At 42.7% G+C, this 17,355-nt stretch overlaps 1 protein-coding gene across 1 annotated transcript; it reads right to left on the reverse strand.

Annotated features, from left to right (window-relative positions):
• Positions 1-14,924: 14,924 nt before the first annotated feature.
• On the reverse strand, positions 14,925-15,448 carry LOC102919034 (histone H2A.Z). The gene has a single exon (XM_006970661.3). The coding sequence runs from the start codon at positions 15,346-15,348 to the stop codon at positions 14,962-14,964; it is 387 nt and encodes a 128-aa protein (XP_006970723.3). The 5' UTR covers positions 15,349-15,448; the 3' UTR covers positions 14,925-14,961.
• Between the last annotated feature and the right edge of the window lie 1,907 nt (positions 15,449-17,355).

Consider the following 17,355-nt stretch of genomic DNA (forward strand, 5'->3'; position numbering starts at 1 on the left):
GGGCTGGGGAAGCAGTTCCCGCAGCCAGGCTGGTTGGGATTGATCTCTTCCGGCAGCATTTGCTGCATCTTGTAATGTTCGTCTCTCTCACACAGGCTTGCTCACTTCTTGAGCCCCTCCCCACCCAACGATTATTCCAAACAAGTGACATTGCTTTTCGACAATGTAACTTCGCAGAGTCAAATTTTCCAAGTAAAATCTCTCATTAAATGACTTGTGCTAATGGACATGCCAGCCATTGTGAACGCACTTCAATCAAAAAATACCTGTAAATTAGGTCCAAAAATGTCTCTAAAAATAGAACAGGTGTGCACAAAAAGCAAACTTCCTAGGGATGCCTGAAGATAAGGCTTCCTATTTACCTGAGGAAAAAAATAAAATGAAATAACAGAATATGGTCCTTCCCCAGCAATACACAGAAATCCATTTATGAAGCAGCCAGAAAATATCCACAGTGCCTTTTCTGTTGGAGACACTGCATTCAAAGGATGTTCCCTGAGGGTCACAACAATATGTGTCATCCCCCCCCTCCCCCAAAAAAGTCATGAAAAGCTATTTGGTTTTCCCAGCACCCTTTGTTGAAGGGACTGTCAATTCTCCAATGTGTGTTTTGGCTTTTTTGTCAAAAGTCAGGTGACTAGATGTGCGGATTTATATTTGGGTCATCTTCCACTGATCTGCGTGTCTTTTTTGTACCAGTATCATGCTGGTTTTGTTACTATGGCTCTGTAATATAACTTGAAATCAGGTGTTGTGATACCTCTAGAAATATTCCTACTGTCAGGATTGCTCTGAATATCTGAGGTGCTTTGTGTGTCTATATGGATTTTAAGGGTTTTTTTTTTCCTTCTATTTCTGTAGAGAACTGAATTGGCACTATAATTGGTATTGCAATTTGTGGATTGCTTTTAGTAGGATGGAAGTTTTCTGTTAGGAGAGAAAGAAGGGAATGAGAGAGAGAAGCAGAAGGAGGTGGAGGAAGTGATGTGTGTGTGTGTGTGTGTGTGTGTGTGTGTGTGTGTGTGTGTGTGAAAATGACTAAAATGACATATTACCAAATTCTGAATTAAACACAGAAACAGGCTTACATCAACCTAACAACTCCAGGTGAGGACTTAGTAAGGTTCTTATTTGTAGGATGGACTAGCTGCTGAAATGGACATTAGTCTAGGATGCTTAATAATGAATGCTCTCTGCTGAGCTGACTCTTCTCTAAGAGATAGAATGTTAGAGATGAGTCATGAAAAATCCACAGCAGGCATAACAGATGATGACTCAGACCACCACAGAACAGAGCAGAAATAGCCTCTTATTGTAGATTATTTCTCATGTTGCCCATGGGCTCATCTATGCGTTCATCAAACAAATAGCCAAAAAGTTCTTCCCCTGTCTTGTATTGTGGACAAAGAAGGAGTCACCAGGGCCTCAGTTTGTCCCCAGAAGCTGGTAGAGTCTTGTAAATGTTATATATAATTACTATTGAGCCCAAGAGTGCATTGTTCACTTTTCTCAATTTAACTGGGGGATGAAGGCAGAGAACCCCAGTTGTGTGCTATAAAAAAACAGTTCTTTAAATAGATGGCTAGCACATATCCTCAGACCTCCTTTGGCAACCAGAACAAACCTCCATAGCTCTCTAAAGGGTTCAATGGAGATTTAGTCCCTGGTGGCCCAAAGAAAAAAAAGCACCTGCTAATTCAAACACAATTATCCAAACAAAGGCTGGCCATTTTCAGAGACACTTGCAATGTTCTGTCCATTTTGATGCTTAACATTTGGCCCGAGGGAAAAAAATGAATGGGGATTTATTTCTAAAATGAGAGTTTCTAAATGCAGGTACAGGGTGAGGCAGACACACCAGCAGCCAGACCAACCATCTGCATCGTGGTGCCTGAGGGGTTGGAGTTGGGACAATATTTCAGTGATGAAGGGCTTGATTACAGGTGAATGAATATGGAAGCCCTATGGTGAAGTTCTTTACCCCAGTGTATTCAGACTATAAGAAGGTGGGAGATAGTCTCTCCAGAGCCAAAACTGTGTCACACCCCCCAAAAAAAGCTTTGAAAAGGGAGACTCTGGGCACACTAGAGTGGTTATCTTGATGTTATCTTTCTGGGCAGTATGTTTTGCCTGATGCTGAAGACATTCATCCCACCTGCAAAAACAGCTAACAGCCGAGGTTTCCTGGGCTGTAATTGTTCATTTTTTATTGGTTCTGTAAGAATTTTGTGCAGTGCATGTTGGTCATATTCACTTCTCCGCCTCCAACTCCTCCCAGATTTACCCCTTCCCTTACCCATCCAACTTGGGCTTCTTTTATGTTTTTTAAGTCTATCTGTCAGTTTGCGCTGCCCATATGCTCTTGGGTGTGTGACCTTCACTGGGTTGTGATTGTATCCACCAAGGGACGCATCCTTACCGAAAACTGACCCTTCCGCTCCCAGTAGCTATCAGTTGCCAACATCTCCTCAGCTATGGGTAGGACTTTGTGCTCTCCTCCCCTCCTTAGGCTAGGATTTTTGTCTGGCTTGAGCTTGCGTAGGTCCTGTGCATGCTGCCACAACCACTGTCACTATTTCCTTATAGTCATCCAAGACTTCCTGCTTCCTCTTCTCCAATGATCCCTGAGCTCCTCGGAGGAGCACCTCTGCACTGTAAGCGTTTTAAAAGAAGTTGGGGGGTGTTTCAGTAAGATGTGCTGCCTGTGACATCCAAGTGTGTACGATGTCAGGGTTTGTAGTCTATAGAGCTCTACTTTAGAGGTCAGAAAGCAGGTCTGGGGAAGAAACAGCCACAGGAACAACCTAGCCTGCACAGAGCTGAGAAAAATATGGGGAGATGGTCATGGATGTTTTCTCCGGGAGTGTTATTAGTTACTTTTCTGTTGCTGTGAGAAAACACCATGACCAAAAGCAGCTCAAGGAAGAAAGAGTTCATTTTGGCTTATGGTTTCAAAGGATAGAGGCCATAAGGAAGGGAAGGCATGGCCCCGGGGGCATAGCGCGAGCAGGTCGCATTTTTTGTTGTTGTTTTTTGAGACAGGGTTTCTCTGTGTACCTTTGCGTCTTTCCTGGAACTCACTCTGTAGCCCAGGCTAGCCTCAAACTCACAGAGATCCGCCTGCCTCTGCCTTCCGAGTGCTGGCATTAAAGGCGTGCGCCACCATCGTCTGGCCACATTTTTATTCACACACATGAAGCAGAGCTGGCAACCAGGAAGCCAGATAAGGCTACCAACCCTCAAAGCCCCGCCCCCAGCAACGTAAGCCCATCATCAAGCCTCCACCTCCTAAAATGTCCATAACCTCCCTAAACAGCGCCACCTGCTGGGGACCAAATGACCAAACATTGGAGCCTGTGGGAAACATTTCCCCTTCAAACCACCACAGGAATAAACAGGACCTAAAAAACCTCAGAAAGCACCGTGTGTAGAGGGAATCAATCTTTTAGCGTATATTTTGCCAACAGCCCAAATGAAATCCCCAGGCTGGGGATTCATCTTTAAATCTAGCCAGAAAATATGGGAAATCGCACCAAGGCCGATGGGGAGATGTAATCAGGCCAGATTGCCGCAGTGGAGGAGGCCATTTGTGTTTCGACAATGTGAGGAGATTTGTGAGTCTTTGTGCCTACTATCAGGAGGCTGTTATGACCCCGAAGGTGGTTCCAATGTCAGGCAATGGGTGTGGGAGTCCACAAGCAGGCTAGTTTAAAAATACTTTCGCTCCGTAGATTGCCTTTCTCTCTCTGCTGATTGTTCCCGTTGCCACACAGATTTTTCATTGGATGGAGCTCCATTTATCTATTTTTGTTTTTGTTGCTTGTTGCCTTTGGGTGTGTGTGGGGGGGGGGGGGGGATCGTAAAAAGACAATGGAAAAATAAATAAATAAAACACTTCCCAGACCAGTGGTGAAGAACTTGGCCTGGTACATCTGAGTATAGTTGGGGAAAGTCAAATAAAATAAGGTTAAAGAGCAGGTTGAGCCGGTGAGAATCAACTGAATTCCTTAGCAGCACGAAAGACAATCACATCCCATTTTTACACAGCATCAGAGACTTTTTCTTCGCGCCCCGCGCCCCACCCCCCGAAAGTCCCAGCTCTCTGTACCAGCACAGCAGAGTGCCATCTAAGCCAGCCAGCCATCCCTTCCATTAAACCATGCCTGACGGATGCAAATATCCCCTATGATATCCAGCACTTACCGGCAATGGATGGCAGGAAAATATTTTTGCTACGATATTTGACTGCAGAGTGTTCTTGGTCTGATGAAGATAGCATATTGGAGCACCAAAAGGCATGCCGGGGATAGCTGTATTTTAAAAGCAAGCATGTGAGATGTAGGTTTTTAAATGAGCAGTTGTCAAACTGAAATAATTAAACTAAATGGGAAGAAGCATTTTGACAGGACAATGGGAGGCATGGTGGCTTACAAAGGCTGGCGCAAGTCTGGGGTGGATGACTGTCTCACTGGCAAGCTCTGTTCCCTTTCTTCATTCCTGGGGAATTTGATTCACCTTGAGTCACTTCAGAAATAATGTGGGTTCCTCTCCTCACATCAGGATATCTTACAACACAGCCACAGGACATTTGTCTGTTTAAATATGAAAGCAGAGAAACGTGCCCCAATGTGAGCTCATTATTTTTTTTTTAATACACACAAAAGGCTATCTCCCATGCAGTGACCCACAAGCCCCATCCCCATCACCACAGGGCAGATCCTCTTCTCTTTCCCAAGCCTAAGACACATGTGAGTGGTTTCAGTCAGGTGTATAGGGGTTGGTGTTTGTGGACTTATGTGCATTCGTCATTAATGTGTATGTGTGTATATGCATGCGTATGTGTCTTTGTCTGCATATTCCTATGTGCTTATCAATGTTTGTGCCTTTGTGGGATAGTGTTTGTGTGTATATGTGCTTACTTATCATTCATGTGTACATGTCTGCACATTTATACATGCATACATAGGGTATGTGTGTATATTCCTGTGTGTTCTTGTGGAGTGTTCACATGTTGTCGGCAGGGACTTGCACAGGTCTCTATTCCAGGCATTCTAATGTCTACAGAGCTTTAGAAGAAAACTGCAGAGGCCTGGGGCTTGTGTTTTGCTCTTGGAAAGTGTCTGTGGGCGTGTTGGCCAAGAGCCACGGGCACTTGGCAGTTAGTCCTCTCTGTACTTCACAAAACTTCTGGGATCGTGGCTGTCATTTTGACAGGTGCTGGGGTATACATAGGAATTCTCGCAGCAAGGATCTAAACTTCCGGAGGCATCTGATTATTGTTTATTAATAATGACCTCAACCTCCCCTCTTCTTTCTCTAAGGCCCACAGGCTTACCTGAGTAAATGGCCTGGGATATGGAGATACTGGGATATCACAGTGCATTTCTGTATCTCACAGTTGACTGCACTTGGTTGAAATAGGCATCCGCCATCACAAGTTCATTCTTCCCCAACACAGACGTGGAACCCGTCCACACGCACACCCCCATTTCTCTAATGGCTTCCTCCAGGTCCTTTTCAAGCGGAAAGCAGGAAGGGCTGAGCCGCTGGCCCCTGGAATTCTTCCCAGATCTCAGCATGGATGTAAAACTTTTAGAATAATTGGAGTCAAACATAGAAGGAACACACAAAGTTTGTGACGAGACTCTGAAAAAGAAAGAAAGAAAAAAAGTCTGTTTAGGAGTTGGTTTGCAAAGTGAAAATGCTAAATTTAAGACATTTTGCTATTGAAGTTCTAGGACCCACTGAAGAATTCTTCCTGAATATATTCAATTTATATGTGTGGACCGTGGCAGTGTTTTTTTTTTTTCCAATATACATATGGAGAAAGTTTCATATAAACTCTCCCCAGCTGGAGACAAGTGGGATGCTGTTATTGTCTAGTTGGGGAAATAATAAGTTGTGTGTTTTAACAGTCACTGGGGAGACTGCCCTTAGCTCTGAGAGGTCTGGATGCTATCTATAGACAAAATAAGCTGCCAGTATTTGTGTTTCAGAAACCCTTAAATATCCCTGGCCCTAATTGTTGGTCTGAGACCTTTGTTTGGATGAAACATTTTTATTTGTCTGGGGTTGAGGGTTTTCTATGGAAAATAAAAAGCAGAATAATGTTATGACTCACTGGGAAATGTGGTTTCTGGGGAGTAAACGTTTTGAAATGTAGGGGCTGTGTAAGACTGGTGGTATTTGTTATTGCAAGATTTGATTCTGAGGTGCCTGTCATCACAGTAGATCTGACACTGTACCTTTCATTCCTTTGGTCTGAGATTGTGTGTGTGTGGGGGGCAACGAAACTGGGAGCTACACCACTTGGATGTTTCATTTCACGTTTAGAAATAAACAACCATCTCATCTGTGTTGTACTTGAATCTCGACGTGAGCACACACACTGCTGGTATATGATGCGCTTGATGCATGCACCATGCTAGTGTTACGACAAATTTGTGGTCCTGTTGCAGGCATAGGATGGATTTAATGATAGCACACTGCTGATGTGATGCACTTAATCCATGCCTCACTTGCTTCCTTGACACAGGTATTTCACAGCCTGGGTTCCTTGCATGTTCCTGCACGGGGGCCAGCACTCCCAGTCACAGCAGCCATTTCAAGTGGTCTCAGGGCAAGTGTAGACTGTATGCATAGACCTGTCATCCTTTTATCCCATCCTATTATTTGTGAAGGGTTTGTAGGTGAAGTCACTTAGCACCCCACCCCATCCCCTTCCAAAGCTACATGTAGATCTCTCTGTCACAAGTCTCTTAGCCCAGTAATGCAGTGAAAGAGGCTGGCTGCCACCTAATTTTGGACTGAGTTGTTAAGAACACACACTGGAAGGACAGCCCATTCAATGAATGATGCTACCAAAAGTGGGTATCTATCCATAGAAGAATAAAGTTAGAGCTGTCTCTCTCAGCTTTCATTTAAAAAGGAAAGAATAAAAATGTGTAAAGGAGATCAAAGACCTCGATTTAAAGCCCGAAATGCTGAATCTGCTAAACGAAAGCATATGGAATACATTTAAAGATATTGGCATAGGGCCCTGAGATGATTCAGCTGGTCAAGGTGCATGCCCCCAAGCCTGACCACCCTATTTTGATCACAGAGGTCTACACAGTGGAAGCAGAAAACTGACTCCTGTATACTGTTCTTTGACCTCCACACAAAATATGGCATGTATACACACACACACACACACACCCCAAATTGGTATAATTAAAAATACAAGCCATCGTCCAGAACATTCTGAACAGGAACGGTGCAACAAATAGCTCTAAGAATTAACAAATAAAATTACACAAAATTATTTTCTTTTAATCCTCACAGCAAAATAAACTGTCAACAGAGTGAACAGATGGTGTGTAGAATGGAAGAAAGCCTTTTCCAGATTTTTTTTTCAGACAAGGGGTTAACATCTAGACTATATAAATATTTGAAAAAAAAATCATCAATCAAACAGATCTGCTGATCAACAAGGCTAAGGAAATGGACACACAGCTCTCAGGAGAAGAAATACAAATAGCCAATAAGCATTTAAAATTGTGTTCAAAGCCCTTAGTGATCAGGAAAATGTGAATTAAAAGTACTTGAAATTCTGTCTCACCCCAATCAGAATGGTGACCACCGGGAAAAGAGAAACGGTAAATGTTGATGAGAATGTGGGGAATGGCATGAGGGGGACTTTTCTTCATGCCTGATAGAAGAGTACACAGACTGTATGAAGACTGGTATGGATGGAAGTTTCTTGAAAAATTAAAACCCAGCAACACAGCTCCTGGGCCCCGTGTCCTACCACAAAGACACTTGCAAAAGAAGGTTTATTGCTTCGTTATTCACAGTCCGAGGAAAGAGAACCAGCCTAGATTCCCACCTACAGATGAATGGATAATGGATATGTGGGGTGTGTGTGTGTGTATGTGTATGTGTGTGTGTGTGTGTGTGTGTGTGTGTGTGTGTGTGTACACACACAGTGGAGATTTATTCAGCTCTAAAGAAAAATAAAATCGTGAAATTTTTAGGAAAATAGGTGGATCTGGAAAGTCTATTAAGTGAGGTGGCCTAAACTCAGGGAGACAAAAGTCTCGAGTGTCTTCTCTCATGTGTGAAACCCAGCCACAATGTTTACGTGTATCTTTTTTATGAGTGGGGGGTGAGGGTGAGTACACACTGTGAAAGTAGTAAGGAGACTACAGAAGGGGGAAACAGTGTTCAGTGGGAGATGGGGACAGCAGGGCATGTGTGACATGAAAGCAGAGAGCAGGATATAGAAGCATGAATGAAGACTGATGGGGGAGGAGCTGAGGGAAAAAAAATCACCAAAATAGGATTTGTTTGAAGTTGCCACAGTGAAGCCTAACCCTGTGCATGCTAATTAATTTTTTTTTTAAAGGAAAGATACTGGTAGGGGTGGAGAGATGGCTAACCGTTTAAGAGCACTTGCTGCTCTTGCAAGGGATCAGAATTCAGTTCCCAGCACCCACATCAGGCAGCTCACAACCACCTGTGATTCCGACTCCAGGTAAACTGATGACACCTTCTGGCCTCCAGAGGTACTGCACTCACACACATACACACATGTGCTATTTGTGCTATAATAGACACACTAGCTTCATAGTTAGCCCCAATGAGAAGCCCAATTTTCAACTCTGTTGCTGTTAACTGGACTCCTGGGGTGTAATAAAGTCCTAATACTCATCATGAGTGGTGCCCAGGCAAGCATTGTACGTATTTGGAAGTACAAAGAATTCAGTAACAGAGAAATGTCAAAATACAAGAGAGAAAATAAGTAGTTATTTTTAAGTACACACACACAAAAACTGCAAAGATGTATGATTTCATGTTGCTTAATGTTGTACCGAACACCTGCACACTTGGAAGGAAAAGACATCTACGCCACACCAATGGGAGATGATGTTGACATCTTTGCTCATTCTTTACATCTCTCTAAACAGCATGTGCTTTGAGTATCAGCTATGAGTACCAGCTACAAACAGATGACTGCTTTTAGGATATAACTCTTTTCTATATTTTCTTTTATTTAAACAGAAGAGGAAAAGTTAATTCACAGAAGAAGAAAAGTTAATTCACATAGGTGCAGGGTAAGTAAATTGGAGCAGGGCCATAGGAGAAACAAGAAAATCTATACCATTGCCTTATGCCGCCGCAAGCCTGTTCTTGTCACTCACCCCTGGGAAACAAAGCCAACTGGAGAGATACCTCCTTAGGGGCAAATCTGCCATTGTGTTTGATGGGATTTCAAAGCACTATGTTAGTTCAGCCTGTGTCTTCCACGTGTGTTTTCACCATCAATGACGGGCAGATGTTGCTTTAAACATGTGGGTCTTTCTTAACTTGTGAAAAATGCCTTCCTAATGCCTTTCTTTCTCTCTCTTGGGAGCTTGAAGAAAGGACGTCAGAACATTTTATTCTCTAAGTAGAGTCCCTTAGAGTCATGGAACCTGCCCAGAAAGCCAGCGGGTCTGTAGAATGACAATGAGGATCCAAGGTTTCTTCTCACACCTTGAGTCACACCACTAGGCCCCAAATGGAAAATCAGATGGGCTACTGAAGCTACTAGACATTACAGAGTGGACCAGACAAGCCTCTTTCTCCATGCCCTGAGCTCACACAGGACCCTGACTAGAGTAAGGGGTGAGAGAGAGTCTCCCCACGGGAAAAGGAACTGAAAAAGCGGTTTGTAGGTAGACATTTGAAATCCCCACTGGTGCCCACCTTTCAGTTCACAAAAAATATACAGGAACGCAGAGTAAGTAAGGGACAGAGCTAACCAAGGGAGTCCTGAGACCCTTGCTCAAGCAATCACACTGCTCTGATGCGTCTTTACTGAGGCAACATGTAACCGCCATACATGTAACATTGTCAGTGTGAGTTGGATGATGAAAGCCCAGGTCATGCCATTAGCATGAGCTGACTTAGAAAGGCTCAGAGCATTTGAAGATGTGGTGACCATGCATGTTTACTTCACAACTACTTTGAAGATGCTGGGCACATCCCTCCTACAGAATGTCTTCTGGCAGTGAGCTTGCCCATCATCATTAGAAGGGGGAATTAAAAGTGTGTTATTTTTAACTCCATTATTAAAGGAAACTCACATCTGGAACACTCTGGGAACTGATTATCAACTGTTCAGCTGAAAAAATAGCCCGGTGTCTGCAATGCTTCATTTTTCCAATTATTTTGATATTTCCTGATGCTTTAAATACTGGAGGCATACTGCACCCCGTTCATTTAATCTCCCTAAATTATAGTTTGTCCTTCTGCCATGGTCTTAATAAAGTTCCTGGTTTTTAGAAGCTCGGTAAAATTATGGGAAATGTCGAGGGAGTTTGGTTTCAGCTCATTTTTGCTTTTTTATATTTTTTGTTTTCTTGGGGGAAGAATTGATATATTAGAACTAGAAAATCATTCTCACACTTTCAGCTTCCTTGAGGACTTAGGGGATTTTTTTTTTAACAAGGCCGCTTGCCAAGCTGCCAAAACAAAAGGATTCTTATATATATATATATATTTCTCATGAGCCATTCTAAACTACTGTGACATTAGAAAGGGTTGCTTTTCACTGGGAATAGGAAGAAATAAACTGGTTCTCACCCCACCCCACCCCCCACCCCCGCCTCATAGACCATAACTCAATCCCAGTTCCCCACTGTTTTGACTACATTTGTCAATCTATCTTTATTGAAGCTTCCTGCCTCAAATATCTAGGGCAGAGCTCTGGAGCGTTGAGCAAAAGTAGTAAAAGGGTCTGTGTACGTCGCTGGGTTCGGTCCAGGTCGTTAAGTCAACAATGATAAGGGATATGCTTGAATAATGAGGTGAGCTTGTGCCCTGTAACAGTACAATTAACACTGATTAAAAACACAGGAATTTGGGTCAATTTGTTAACAAAACTCTGAGACACGGTCTGGGTTTTCGTTGCTATTCACTTCCAACTTTAGGGTCCCTAGGAAAACAGTGTGGTGACTCAAGAGATGCTCGCCTCCTGCACATTATTGTGTACAGAATTTCACCTTTGGGAATTCCAGTTTGTTGAGTGCCCTCCAATACAACCTTGCAGCAAAGGAAGAGACACCTAAGTACAAAGACTTACAAAGTGTCACTCTGATTATTTAGATTAAGTCAACTGTCCTGTTTCCACTTCCGTGATAAAATGCCCTGACCTAAAAACAACACAGGGGAGAAAATGGCTTATTTGACTTATACTTCCAGGTTGCAGAGAAGCCTGAGAGGCAGAAGCCTGAGATAGCTGGTCACATCATGCCTACAATGAAGAGAAGAAAGAAATGAATGCACCCATGCTGCCTGCTTGCTTACTCTCTGTACCCCTATACAGTTTGGGGCATTGCCTACGGAATGTGCTGCCCACAATCAGTAATTAAGGCAGTCCTCCATAGACATGTCCATAGGCCAACCTGATCTAGAAAATCCCTCATTCAGATTTTTTCTTCCCTGCGATTCTACGTTGTGGCAAAGTTGACATTTAAAAACCAACCGTCACCATCCTTGAAGCTTCGCAACCACGATGCTAATGCCGGAAACTCTCTGACTTCGTCTTTAGACGTTCAAGGTTTTTTGTTTGTTTGTTTTTGTTTTTCCAACTTTCTGTTTCAAATTTTCAGCTTACTGGTGTGGTCTCTCTGTTTGTGTCTCTGCCCCCAAATGGCTGCCAAAGCTCCTAGCACCACATTTTCCTACACTCATCTTCAAAGGAAGGACAGAGTCTTGTTTCCATGTGTGTTTCTCTTTAGTTAGAGAAGTGCCCAATCAGATGTCCCCAAAGGGACCTTTGGTCAACATTCAGCCACACACCATTGGCACTGGAGTAAGATCCATGGGAAATAAGCGAAGACAGAGAAGTGGGAGCATGAACATAAGGAGTGCCCCACACATGCTGGGGCCTCAAGAAAGCACCTGCTGCCTACAAACATCTCCTGTGAGCCATAAAGCTCATGAGTTCAAATACTCTTCACCTGACATTTCAGATAATGTGGATAAAGATAGGACATAAAATATTTCATGTACAAACTTATCTTTCATAAATTTTGATGGATAAAAAAAATCAATACTGCACTTCCCCTAATAGGCAGTTAAACAAATCTTTGGTTATAGTGATTGGCCTGACAAAACAGTGACAATTTGGCATTATATAGTAATATAAAAAGTTTATTAAGTAGAACAACATGCAAGGTTGGAGAAATGGTTCAATGGCTAAGAGTACACGTTGTTCTTGCTGAGGACCTAAGATCATAGCCACTCGTGTGGTGCCCTCTACAGGTCTCCTTAGGGTGCTACAATCATGTGCACATACCCACACACAGACACATACATAGGTATGCGTAATTTAAAATAACAACGTGGTGTGAAGTTTTAAAACTCTATTTGAAATGCAAGGGGCCGGGGCACCATATTTGATGGTTATTATTGTTAATATTTGATTGCAAGCCATTGATACTTCCGATGATAACTAACGAAGAATTAATATCTCATCAACTAAAATGACACAGGGTTTTCTTCAGCTTTCTAATTTTGGTTCTCAACAGAGTTTTCATTGGGAGGAAAACTATTTCACAGAGAGTGCCTTGTTAATTTTGTATAATCAGCAACTGATCACTATGCCTTCCTGAGGGCTCATCTATTTTTACAAAGAAATGGATTCTCAGCCTCTATCATCACCCCTTGGATCCCCTCATGAGAAGAATAGAACAGTACAAGGGGAGGTGTTTTGGAACAGCCCCTTCTTCTGCATGAGTCACCCCGGGAACAGCTCAACCTGCTCCCTTTACAAAGGAACCGCCAAATCCAATGTCCAAGTGCAAGGGCCCTTCTCCATCTGGCCTGGATAGAGTAGTCTTCTAGTGCAGCCTGGAGAAAGTCTAAGAACAGCAAGTGTCCCAGACTTCTGCTCTAGCAGAAACCAGCCACACAGATCTGTGCACATCCACATTCACTGCTGCTCTATTCCTAAGAGTAAAGAGACAGACTCAGCCTAAACGTCCATCAACAGATAAAAAGATAGCGACAATGTGGGTGATAACACTCTGCCACTAAGAAGTACAATTATGACGTATACAGGGAAATGGATGAAACTGGATAATACTATATTAAATAAGGTCAACCAGGCTCAGAACTCCAAATATCATATGTTCTTCCTCAATTGTGGACTCCAGTCTTCTGATTTTTGTGGATGTGGGTTGGTACAATTCATGAAACAAAAAGGGGACCATAAGAGGGGGAAAGAGGAGCCTTACAGAGAGGAGGTGGGAGGATAAGAGAACACATGTGATGTGAAAGTGTTGGGGGGTAGCCTGGTACAATGGGGATGTGGGTAGAGAGATGAGAGAAGAGATGGCAGAAACAATAAAAAAATAAATGCATATCAAAATGTCAAGAAAATTGGTTACTTTTTGTGCTAATTTTAAAAGAAACTATAACAAATAAAAAATAAATGGTGGTGGCACACGCCTTTAATCCCAGCACTCAGGAGGCAGAGCCAGGCGGATCTCTGTGAGTTCGAGGCCAGCCTGGGCTACCAAGTGAGCTCCAGGAAAGGCACAAAGCTACGCAGAGAAACCCTGTCTCGAAAAACCAAAAAATAAATAAATAAATAAATAAATAAATAAATAAATAAATAAATAAATAAATAAATAAATAAATAAAAATAAATAAATTAGGCATGGATTGTCTTGGGCCCAAGGGTCAGTATTCAAGGATCTGACCCAAAGCATTTGTGTTACCAAGAGCAGCTTCCTGCATGGGCCTTGTCTCATTTCCAGGGTCCCTTTCTCTGACTGTCATAGTGGAATGTAATGGAACATGAAATGTGAATAACAGTTGCCTGGCTACCCGCCATGCTTCCAGAGAGTGAAGCCTCGTGGGCTGGACCCAGAAGTGAGATTCAATTCCTCCCTGACTATGACTGGGTGAAGGGTAGGCATGTGACCGGGTCGTGGCCAATGAGGCAAAGGAAGAATTCAGAACTGGCTACTTTGTGTGTGTGTGTGGGGGGGTGCAGGGGGGAATAAACTAAAGAAGCAAAACACAAATGGAGAAGCCAAAACAAGCAACTACGGGAAATAAAAATTTGCCCACCAGGCAGGACTAAGTGTCCAAGTAAGATTTTCTTTATTCCTTGATTGTTTTCTTCCTGCTTGGAAGGCTAATAGAGTTGATGTTTGAAGGCCTGGCAGCCATGTATGTCATAAGAAAAACTAGAAAAATTGTACAGAGCTGGGAAATGCAATCCGTCAGACTCCTGCTGCTGTGTGAGTTAATCCATGCTCTTTTCCTCCTTCCATTCATTTTATAAAACATTTTAACTAGAACAAATAAATGTCTGTTTCTACCTAGTTCCTGATGCCTAGACACTGGCCTTTTTTTTTTTTTTTAGTTTTGGGATATGACCTTTATTGAGCTTATCCACCAGAGTGGAAATAATGTCTGTACAAAACCAAATGTTTGTTACTATAACTTCTGCATCACAATTAAAATCCAAACAGTTTTTTAAAAACAGTCAACTCAATCAAAACCCACTACTTCAGAATCAATAGCTTCTTTGAAGCCACAGTAACACTTAAATATGGTTAAGACTCGAATGCAGAAATTTGGTTGGTTGGAAGGTTAATTAAACCTCCAACTTGCTCAAATAGAATTACAAAAAGGCAAAATTGTGTTTTTCACAGAGATACAGTCCACTGGAATCACCGACACTGGACAGCTGTTAAGAATATTTAGAGTCCTGCCGGGCGGTGGTGGCGCACGCCTTTAATCCCAGCACTCGGGAGGCAGAGCCAGGTGAATCTCTGTGAGTTCGAGGCCAGCCTGGGCTACCAAGTGAGTTCCAGGAAAGGCGCAAAGCTACGCAGAGAAACCCTGTCTCAAAAAAAAAAAACCAAAAAAAAAAAAAGAATATTTAGAGTCCTGAGATAATAAGGAATCCAGGCATCCTTAGACAGTCTTCTGTTGTCCTTTCTTCCCAATCAGAGACTTGTGGATGTGTGGGATGACACCACCAGCAGCAATTGTAGCCTTGATCAGAGAGTCCAATTCTTCATCTCCACGAACAGCAAGTTGCAAGTGACGAGGGGTAATACGCTTTACCTTCAAGTCTTTTGATGCATTTCCTGCCAACTCTAGTACCTCTGCGGTGAGGTACTCCAGGATGGCTGCGCTGTACACAGCGGCGGTCGCGCCCACACGTCCGTGGCTGGTTGTCCTAGATTTCAGGTGTCGATGAATACGGCCCACAGGGAACTGCAAGCCGGCTCGCTGCGAGCGGGAAACCGCCTTTGTCTTGGCCTTTCCGGAGTCCTTTCCAGCCTTACCGCCAGCCATCTCGGACCGTGCTGCAGATCGGACAAGAGGGGAAGAGACAAGGCCAGGCGGACGCACAGCGAGATCCCGGCGCCCACTCCTCCGTCGTACAGCGATTCAAACTGCCGACACTGGCCTTTGATAAAAAAAGAGGACCAGGGAAGATGTTTGGTGCCAATGACATACTATTCTCCAAAAGAGACTTGTCTAGGCAGACCCCAAAATTGGTCATACATCTCCAGAGAAGAATGCTGTTCACATAAGCATTTCCCAAAGTCAAGCTGTAGGTCTTAGGTTTGAGTCTATTTTAATTTTACAAGGTCAAGCAAAAGATTTTTCTGGGTAGAAAAATGTTAATGGCATGTACCATTGATCTTAAAAGTCATTTTTGGTTGAAAGGTTCAGGGTTACAGATCCTAAAATCCCTTGCCCCTGCCATTTGTGTGTGTGTGTGTGTGTGTGTGTGTGTGTGTGTGTGTGTGTGTGTGTATGTGTGTGTGTGTCTGTGTGTATTAGCAGATGGGAGTATATTATATACACATAAATATCAGCCCTAGAATTCTTCTCTTGCATTCACTCTAAATATGAAATCAACGGATGGTTCATATGAATTTGAGTATATCAGGCTGTTTTCGGAAATAAAAGAATCATGTGAGCAGTTAATAAAAAAATACCATTGTTGGGTCAGATGAATTTTGAGACATTTAAATGTATTGTGTGTGTGTGTGTGTGTGTGTGTGTGTGTGTGTGTGGTGATGGCTGGCTTGGAACTTGATATGTAGACCAGATTAGCCTCAAACTCATAGACATACTCCTGCCTCTACCCGACAAGGGTTGGGGCCAAAGTTTTGTGCCACCATGCCTGGCAACTCAATATTTTTTAAGATGTATTTTTTTCTTTCTTAACTATGTGAATGTGTATATAGTTATGCATGTGTGAATGCAGTCCAAGGAACCCAGAAGAAGGTATTTAATTCTCTGGAGCTAGAGAGTTACAGGCTGTTGTGAGCTGTCCAGTGTTTTTGCTGGGAACTGGACTCAGGCCATCTGCAAGAGCAGTATATGTATTTAATTGCTGAGCTATCTTTTCAGGTCTGTAACTGGTATTTTGATGGTTAAAATCGTAGCAGTGTTTTATTTATTTATTTATTTATTTATTTATTTATTTATTTATTTATTTATGGTTTTTCGAGACAGGGATTCTCTGTGTAGCTTTGTGCCTTTCCTGGATCTCACTCTGTAGATCAGGCTGCCTTTGAACTCACAAAGATCCACCTTCCTCTGCCTCCCGAGTGCTGGGATTAAAGGCATGTGCCACCACCACCCTGCTAGTGTGTGTTTTAGGATTTTCATTAGTGTAACAGGTTGTGTAAAAGAAGAAAAACTTGCACAGGCTAGTGGTCTTTATTTATTTTATTTTTTTATTTATTTTTAACCTTTATTTTTATCTTCTGTGTATGAGTGTTTGCCTTCATGTCTGTGTACCATGTGTGTCCAAAGCCCGTGGAAGCTAGAAGAGAGTGCTGGATACCTTGGAAACGGAGTTGATGGTAGTGAGCTGCCATGTGTATGCTGGGAATGGAACCTGGGTCCCCTGTAAGAGCAGCCAGAGCTCCTAACCACTGAATCATCTCTGCAGCCCCAGGTTGGCATTTTTATACAACACATTTAGAAGTCTGTCTTAGGTATCTCTTGGTGTCCCTTGGTCCTGCTACACTGTAGAATGTCATCTCTCCTGTTTCCTCTTGGCTGCAAATCATCGTGTGCACCATTTTCCCACTTCCTATCTGTATTTGAACATCCTTATAATTTCCTCTGTAAATGCCACAATAACCATGAGCTACTTATTATTTACTTTAAAAGTCTGATTTTTACTTAGATTTGTTTGAAAAAAAAAAAGACTTTTGAAACTATGGTAATGCTGTGCCTGGGATGCTACCATCTCTTGTCAAAATGAGATCACTATGGCAATAAATGCAATGTGTAAACACAGAATAGCATTACCTTCCTGGACTACTTGCTTCAGCT

Source organism: Peromyscus maniculatus, chromosome 23, assembly GCF_049852395.1.
Source record: "Peromyscus maniculatus bairdii isolate BWxNUB_F1_BW_parent chromosome 23, HU_Pman_BW_mat_3.1, whole genome shotgun sequence".
NCBI lineage: Eukaryota > Metazoa > Chordata > Mammalia > Rodentia > Cricetidae > Peromyscus > Peromyscus maniculatus.

Bases quoted from the DNA above. Each gene is read 5' to 3' on its own strand.
- LOC102919034 (XM_006970661.3), bottom strand. From the start codon at position 15,348: ATGGCTGGCGGTAAGGCTGGAAAGGACTCCGGAAAGGCCAAGACAAAG.